At 32.5% G+C, this 9,246-nt stretch overlaps 1 protein-coding gene across 1 annotated transcript in view; it reads right to left on the bottom strand.

Annotated features, from left to right (window-relative positions):
• Positions 1 to 8,447: 8,447 nt before the first annotated feature.
• LOC106105055 (chondroitin proteoglycan 2-like) overlaps positions 8,448 to 9,246 on the bottom strand; it is a 6,082-nt gene continuing 5,283 nt past the window's right edge. The window contains exon 3 of the mRNA XM_013285279.1: positions 8,448 to 9,241. Coding sequence (XP_013140733.1) covers positions 8,751 to 9,241 — 491 coding nt within the window. The 3' untranslated portion in view covers positions 8,448 to 8,750. The remainder of the gene's footprint in view (positions 9,242 to 9,246) is intronic.

The raw sequence follows: 9,246 nt of genomic DNA, 5'->3' as shown, positions 1-9,246 counted from the left end.
TATAATCCTTGCGATATAAAAAAATGTTATTATCCCCGTTACACACAGAAACTTATGATGTCTTCTTTAAAACTGCAAATATTTTCAATATCCTCACAATTATATACATTAGCCGAAGTTTATCGCGTATTACTTAGAACGAATGATTTGAAGTGCAAGCAGTTAGTGATATTCGATAATCATTACAATAATCGCTACTAAAATCACTGATTTTATAGATAACTGATACTTTAGATAATTCTAGGAGGTAACAACACTATTGAATCACTCTGTATTGTATAACACTATTAATTAAAAAAAATAAAACTGTATAAGTAACGTAAAAACTTTTTAGTAAAAAAACAAAACCGACTTCCAAACAATATACACTAAACACAAAATATTCTCAAAAAAACTATACACTAAAAAGTAACGAAATAATTCCTTGAAAATAGTAAACCTTATTGTAGCTGTTATGTCTATATTGTACAATTATTATTACTTTGATGTCGGTGAAGGCAAAAAAGAATTATCAAAATCGGTCCACTAGCGACGGAGTTAGGCCGTAACACGCATAAAAAGAACACAGACGAATTGAGTACCTCCTTCTTTTAGAAGTCGGTTATAAAGAATATGTTTTAACAACAACCAAATGATTAATGATCACGGAACAATAAATCCTCGTCTATTTTTTAGAAAGGATTAAATAACGGATTATTACGATAACGATATCTTTTTATATATAATTTTCTGTACTTGAGATCTACAATTCTTTCATACATCATTTTATATGCATCAACGGTTTGGGCAGCGTAAGCCGTGAAAAGTTGAGGTTTAGTGAATTTTTAAAGGAGAAATACGCTGTTTACTAATAGTTCCTAACATTAGAAATAATCTAATCTTACGTTACTTACAGATAAATTACCTTTCTAATATTGAAAGAATTTTTAAAATCGGCCCAGCAGTTTTGCGTGAATCAAATACACATAAGAAACAGAAATACAATTCTTTCCTTTTTGTAATGTAATACGAATAGATACAGATTGAAGAAATATGTTTTATTAGTAATTTAAATAATCAAATAAAGAAAATGTGTTTGATTTCAGACTTTTAATAACACAAAAAAATAAAAAAACTCTACGAAAAAAGTCGATTGTTATAAGATATCTATACTAATATAATAAAGCGTAAAAACACACTACTTTATGGCGTAGTTTGTCAGCAATCACAGCATATTTTTGAATAATCTTTGTTTTAATCAAAAGCCCTACACTTAGGACACGCTATAGGCTATACATTTTCACGCTATTAAACTTCGGGGGTAAATAAATTAGAAAAAAACCTTCATGTGGGAAAGGGACCATAAACTACAAGCAGTCAACATTAAGAAATGAAGGTTATTATAGTGACGGTAATTTTGACATTTTCAACTGACAATTTGACAAATGTAAACAATAAAATAAAGTTTTCATTATTTCATGCGGATGAAGCCGCACGGGCACAGCTAATGTTGCAATAAAATTAATAAATATACAATAAAATAAATCACCCTGTATAAATTGTCGGTGTTAGCTCAAATATATCTGTCGGTAGATTTAAACGATTCAATAAAAGATTTGAAAGATATAATTCGATCGATAAAATTAACAGAAAATCTTATCGTCTATTGAATGTTTCTGATGGCATACGTATAATTGTTATGTATTCAAATGTACTAATTGACATTTTTTCTTAAAGATAAGTACTGAGTAATTTTGTTGCCAACCTATTAAGCAAATAATGGTCTATCCCAAATGTTGGCCAATTGGTGAGACAATTCGTAACGACATCCACAAGTATGAGATTTGTTGGTGTACTTTACACCCGGTAGAGTACAAAAATATCCATACGAAAACGTTGTCATGAATATTGGTAATAAGCCCTACGATGTACCGATAAAAATGTACCGAATAAATCAGAGTTGAACGATAAAATATTTTTAGGCAGTTTTAAAAGTAAATTAAAAATATCTCTATATTCAAGGACTTCGCCTGCGAAAATTAAAAAAATAATAAAAAATATAGCTTATGTTACTCACAGATAAATTACCTTTGTAATGGTGAAAGAATTTTTGAAATCAGCCCAGTAGATTTTACCTGAATCAAATACATACAAAAATCCAAATCTTTTCTCTTTATAATATTAGTTCAATAGATGTTTCGTTGCAATAAAAAATTGTCTTTAAAATTACCGCATTTATTTGTATAGAAATATTGAAGACTAGCTGTTCCCGTGCGATTTCATCCGCATAAAATTATGAAAATTTTATTTTATTGTTTACATATGTCAAATTATCAATTGCAAATGTCAAAATGACATGACGAGGACAAACCATGGCAACCTTGCTACCTTAATGTTGGCAGTAACTTATGGTCTCTTTCCCACATTAGGATTATATTCAAAATATTTACCCCGTAAGTTTGATGGCGTGAAAAAATATAGCCTAAAGCGTGACGTAAGTGTAGTGCAAAAATATGCTGTAATTGCCGACATCTTAGGCAACAAAGAAGTGTCTGTTTACGCTTTATTGACCGACTTCTTTTAATAGTATAGATTAACATTATGTGTAAATTACTAAATTTTTAATACTATTAATAATTGGTTTAACAACGAGTATAAAATCCCTGATAAAATTTACAAGTGTACGTAATAAACAAATATAGATTACGAGCAATTCCGATCTTTTATCTAATTACGTATTCCTTTAAGGTAAATGATAATATATGTAACGACGCATAAACCTTTTATATTGTAAACAACGAAAATCCTATTCATAATTTAACAATGGTAGAGCCCGCTTTAATATCTTCGCATTGTAGGGCTCGCCCGGTGTAATACCACGACCACACAGAAGATAGGCGTGAAATGGAAGCAATTCCGTGTTTCGGCTGATGAGTGTGGTGCCGGAGGCCTAATTTAAGTCCCTTTCTCTTTACCATCCTTTTCTTCTAAGGAGAGGTTGGGAAGGGTAAGTCGATTTGACGGTGGAGATGCATAGGAAGGGGAAATATCCTCTTTATGTGCGTCTCCTCCGCTGTCGTATAAGGGTAGACAACGCATCTGCAATTGCGGATGTCCATAGGCAGCGGTCGCTTCGCCATTTTGGCGGATTCTAGTGGCCGCTTGCTCATTTGCCACATATTTGTAGCTGTTTGTTTACAAAAAAATGTTAATTTGAATGTTTTCATATTTTCCTATTGTTTTAGATTATAGTGTACTAGCTGTTCCCGTGCGGCTTCATCCGCATGAAATTATGAAAATTTTATTTTATTGTTTGCATGTGTCAAATAATCAATTGCAAATATCAAAATGACATGACATGATGTCAAACCATGGCAACCTTGATTCCTTGATTGCCAGCAACTTATGGTCTCTTTCCCACATTAGGGTTTTTATCCAAAATATTTACCCTCTAAGTTTAATGGCGTGAAAATATATAGTCTAAAGCGTAGGCCAAGTGTAGGGCTTTTTATTAAAGAAAGAATTATTCAAAAATATGCTGTAATTGCTGACATCTTAGACAACAAAGAAGTGTGTTTACGCTTTATTATAATAGTATACATTTATTGGTGTTTATCAACGACGTGAGGTATGACAGATAACTATTTCTATCGAAAAAAAAAATAGATTTTATCATTATTTACATCATTAATTACTCAACGTTATGAAATATAAAAACAACCATCATCAACGAAATTAAATCACTTTTAAATACAACTAGCTTTCGCAGACGATTCCGTCCGCGCGACATAAAAAACCTAATTATTAGCCTGTGTGAACACACATGGAAGAACTTCAAGACTATCCTATACATCTATGCCAATTTTTTTCCGTATAACCGTTTAGGCTATAAACTCTAACAAACATTCCTCCATCTTTAGCATTTACAATATTAGGAAGATTATTTCTATTACTATTATTTAAAAAACAGCTGAAACAATATAAAGAATTGTATTGATTTATTCATATAATCCTTTTAAATAAAGTAACTATACTTTTGTAAAAATCTGTCAACAGTTGAAAACTAATAAAACTCAAAAACTAAGAAAACTCAAAAACTAATAAAACTCAAAAACTAAGAAAACTCAACTGGGCGCAAACCCTTGACTAAACTAACGCAAAACTGTTGCGCGATTGTCGATTGTTTCGCAGCCAACTGTTTATTTGTACTAAAAATCGAATAGTGTACGCACCTCCATGTAAGCTCTTAGAAATCAAAGCGAGACTAAACAGTTTTGCGAGGTTACAAGGAGGTGCAATGCTTTCGTTTTGACCGACTTCCCAAAAGAAGAAGGCACTCAATTTGTCTGTATGTTTTTTTTTTAATTTGTTTATTTAGAATTTCGTATTTTGGCGTTATTTTTAAAATTAGGCGAGTCGTAGAAAAAGAAGGAATAGCGAAACGACGGTGTAAGACGATGAGTTTTTTGGAAGAGTTTTTAAATATTGTAAATAGCAGTAAACGAGTTCTTTTTATTTCAACAAGTCGCCACTACATTAATATATCAGGTTTGGTATTAATCTGTTAGCTCAGGTATAATATCAGTTCCTTGTTTATTACGAACAAAACAATTAAATGCAGATAAGGATTCACATTGATTATAAAAACATATTTAAAAGTGCTATTTCCTAAAAACTGTTGATAACTTAAAAATTTTCCGTGAGTGATTCATTTTTATACAACCTTTCTCATCTTAACAGTGGTAGAGCCCGCTTTAACATCTTCGCACGAATGGGTCGGCTCGCCCGGTGTAATACCACGTCCACACAGAAAACAGGCGTGAAGTGGATGCGTTTCCGCGTTTCGCCTGATGAGTGTGGTGCCGGAGGCCTAACTTTAGTCCCTCTCCCTTTCCACCCTTTTCTCAAGAGGAAAGGATGGGAAAGAAAAGTGGATTTGATGGTGGAGGAGACGCATAGAAAGGGGAAATGTCTTCTTTATGTGCGTCTCCTCCTCTGTCAATTAAGGGTAGGCAACGCATTTGCAATTGCGGATGTCTATGGGCAGCGGTTGCTTTCCATTTCGGTGGATTCAGGGGGCCGCTTGCTCGTTTGCCCACTTATATTATAAAAAAAAAATTATATAATAGTAGAAAAATTGTTTTTAGAGCTTTTGCTGCTGACTGTACGAAAAAATAGCAAATTCCGTGTTATTTTTATAATACAAGGTATTACCAGGTACTACATTAGTCGAAATGGCAAAGCGACTGCTGTCCATAGCCATCTGCAATTGTATATACGTTGCCTAGTTTTAATTGACGGAGGAAAAGACACACATAAAGACGGTATTTCCCCTCCCTATGCGTCTCCTCCATCGTTTAATCCACTATCCCTTCCCAGCCTTTTCTTATAAGAAAAGATGGAAAGAAAAATTAACTAAAAGTTAGCCTCTAGCAACGTAAACTCATCAACCTACGGCTAGCTGGCCCTACAGTTCTGAAACTAAACTATCGCACAACTGTTTAGTCACGCTTTGATACCTATGAACTTATATGGAGGTGCGTACAACTCGATTTTTAGTTGTACAACTAAACAGTTGAATTGGCTGCGAAAAATCCGGCAATCGCACACACTTGTGCGCAAATTTAGTAAAAGATATGCGCTTTGAGTCGATTCCGCCGGAAATAAGTAAGCATTTGCAATAAAATGCATGATTGTAACGTAATCTTTTAATCTCGATAAAAAAAACAACTGATTTTTAACGAAATGATGATTGCATTGCATCGATATGTGAAATTCAAAAGAAATTCTTATCTTGCGACGAATCTTGTGACTAATAGTTTTAGTTAAATTATAAATATTAATAAGTTTCCTTATGTGCATACGTAAGCTACAAATATAAGAAATGAAATAACATGACAAGTGCTAAAAAAACTTCTTCATTTAAATCTTCGATTTTTACTGAAAAAAATAACCAAATAGCCGGGCAGTTAAATATATACACAATTAAATAACAAACCTAGTTATATCATTGATATATGTATCTATACTAATATTATAAAGAGGAAACATTTGTATTTCTGTATGCATTTTAAATAACAAAAATTCTTACCATTACAACTTACAACCAACGTTATCAGAGGTTAACATAGGCTATGTTTTTTATTCTTTTTTATCAATAAAATTATTACTAAAGTCCTATAAAAATAATCATCATGGGGCGCCACAATCTTCATTGGTATTGAAAGACTTTTCATCAAAACTCCTTTTTTGAACCGCCTGTAAAAAAAAACTGGTGTTAATCAATGCCTGTAAAAAATTGCTATAAATTTATCGAAGGCGCTTTATAAATTCTTTATATGTAAACAGAAGTATGTAGTTTAATCTTAGGTCAGAACAAGAAGTAGAAAAGCAACGGAATAACATATTTTGGAAATAGGAAGAGTTTGTTCTAACCCAACACAATACTGTAACATATTTACCATACATTTGTAGAAACAAAAAGGTCACAAAATGTTAGTTAACATGACTAAGCATTTATGATGTCTAATGACAACACAAAAATTAAAGCCACGCCTGGTTTATACGCTGAATATTGCAACCAAAGTAAATGAGAAAGTAAAATCTAAAGAGAATTTAATAAGTTTCATCAAGAATACTTAAGTCGCCGATTTTTTTACTTATAGATCCCTTATTTGTGATGAAATCAGCAAAAACAGTGAGTGATTTGAGTTTGAGTGATTTTTTGCTCTGCCAAAGAGGTTACATATTGGCCAATCAAATAAAAATTCCAGAATGCGGGAAGATTTATTTGGGCTGCTGATAACTATATCGCATTTAACTTTTTTTGGTCTGTCTGTCTGTGCGCAAGACGCGTTTGTTCCGGGTAATCTTCGAAACGGCTGGACCGATTTGACCGGACTCTTACTGAAGGGTAGCTGACATAGATGGGCATATTATAGGCTACTGTTGGCGTCGTTTCTGCCCCGCCCTAATAGATGGCGCTATGGCGAGATCGTCTAATCTTAAAGCACGATATTACTAACGTCTCGGCACAGGCCAGGTCTCTCGCTGGTCGCGGGCTCTTTGGTGTTTTGTTTGCTGTTCATTGCGTTTTCATTATGGTCGTTGTTTTGTAGTTTTCGGTTGTTCTTTCGTTGCATTGGTCGAGTCGTCCAAATTTCGGACACGGTTACGTAGGAAACAAAACAGCTACTTTTTTAAACTTAATATTGCGTGGAAAATGTCACGGGCACCAGCTACCAGCTAGGTTTGGTTGGTATAGAATTTAAAGACAAACGCATTTTTTTTTAAGTTTCAATTTAGAAACAATCAAAAATCAAATCCGCCATAGAAGATAACATGAATTAAAAAAGATAAACGAATCCATATAATAATTAAACAAATCTGTTCGGAACAATTAAAATGATTAGGTTTTTTATCAATGTTAATTATGATAAGAAGCGATCAATTAGGAAAAAATACTTATATATGTATTTCTTTCGTTATAAGACGTAAAGATGACAATAATGTAAATTCCCTAAATTAAATTATTTTCTAAAAGTTGGCAGCATTACTTCGAGAGGTTAGGAAAATATATTTAGGCGGGCTTTTTCCGTTTATTATTAAGTGAATACAATTTTTGTTATTAATGTAAAAGAAATTCGCAAAATACTTAAGAATTTTTAGATTTTCATTATTTCAATTCTTAAGAATACTCGATACCTCTCAATCCGTATACGTTTTATGATAAACTAGCTGTTCCTGTGCGGCTTCATCCGCATGAATTATAAAAAAATTATTCTATTTTTACATTTACCAAATGAACTATAGCAAATGCCAAAATCACATGACATGACAAACCTTAGCAATCTATCTATCTTGATGTTAGCAGCAACTTATAGTCTCTTTCCCACATTAGTAGTTTTATCCAAAATATTTACCCCCTTAGTTTAATGGCGTTAAAATGTATAGCCTTAAGCATGACGTAAGTGTACGGCTTTTTATTAAGAAAAGGATTATTCAAAAATATGCTGTAATTGCTGACATCTTAGGCATCAAAGAAGTGTGTGTTTACGCTTTATTATAATAGTATAGAAGTATAGATATAGATATAATTTTGATATCTATATTAAAGACTCTGTAAAACAAGACTTTATCGTGTCTAAAACATGAACAATAGAATGCGTAAGTGATAATTACAATCAGTTTGATCGAAATTTAATCTTTGATTTCATTTTATTTTTGTATTTTATGCAATTCTATGTTGATAATAGTCACTACAAAAATGTATTGTTTTTCAAATTTTTATGTCTTTGCTATTATATTTATTTGTTCTTTCTTAAGGAGGTAAGGATGTATTTAGTAAATAACAGACAAAATTCTTGTAACTTATTTTAATAATGACATCTGATTTTACGCTTGATTATATGAAACTAACAATAACTAGTTATGTTGTAAAAATAAGACATCTGTATTTAGTTAAATATATTTTTTTATTTTATACTATAAATTAAATTTCATGTTATAATAATAACTTAAAACTAACTTAAATTAATAAAAAATTAGACGGAAGCTCAGAGTCTATAAGTGTTCGGTACAACCTTTGTATTTTTGGTTTGTAATTTATTTTATTCTTATTTATAAATAATAAGTTATATTTATAAACATAAAAACATCTTTGGAAATAAGAAAAGTTAAAGTTTTTACAAAAATAGTTTCTTACAATCACATCTTTTAAAAGGTACGTTTAGTTACCGTTAATTTACCAAACAGTAGGAATATTAGTATAATTAAAACACTCTATCACCACAGATGACATCTTCTGGGAAGCCGCATCTTTCTACATAAGGATCGTATAACAGATCAGCGGGACAATACATTTCAATTGGAACATTGTTAGAACATAGATAGAATTTATGGCAGTTTTCATGGGCAATTAAAATTCCGTTAGAGCCCTCGGCCCTGCAAATAGATGGCGCTTCACGTGGAGAACAGTGACAGCCGCCGCCTCCGTTGTTGTCCTGTTCTGGTATTACTCTGTCTTTACAATCCACTTGACTTGAATACCAACATTGCTCTCTGTATGGATCATAAAACAGATTTCCTGGACAAGACAACGCTACTGGTACTCCGTGAGCGCATTTGTAAAATTGGTTACAGTTTTCGTGTGCTATTAAAATACCGTCAGAATCTTTTGCAGCACATATCGATGGTGCTTCAGCTGGATTGCAGTTACAGGTCCCATTACCTCCCCCTCCACCGCCACCTCCTCCGCCTCCATCTCCG

Source organism: Papilio polytes, unplaced genomic scaffold (assembly GCF_000836215.1).
Source record: "Papilio polytes unplaced genomic scaffold, Ppol_1.0 DF823177.1, whole genome shotgun sequence".
Lineage (NCBI taxonomy): Eukaryota > Metazoa > Arthropoda > Insecta > Lepidoptera > Papilionidae > Papilio > Papilio polytes.
The sequence above is the reverse complement of the archived record's forward strand: the minus strand, read 5'-3'. Positions and strand labels throughout refer to the sequence as shown.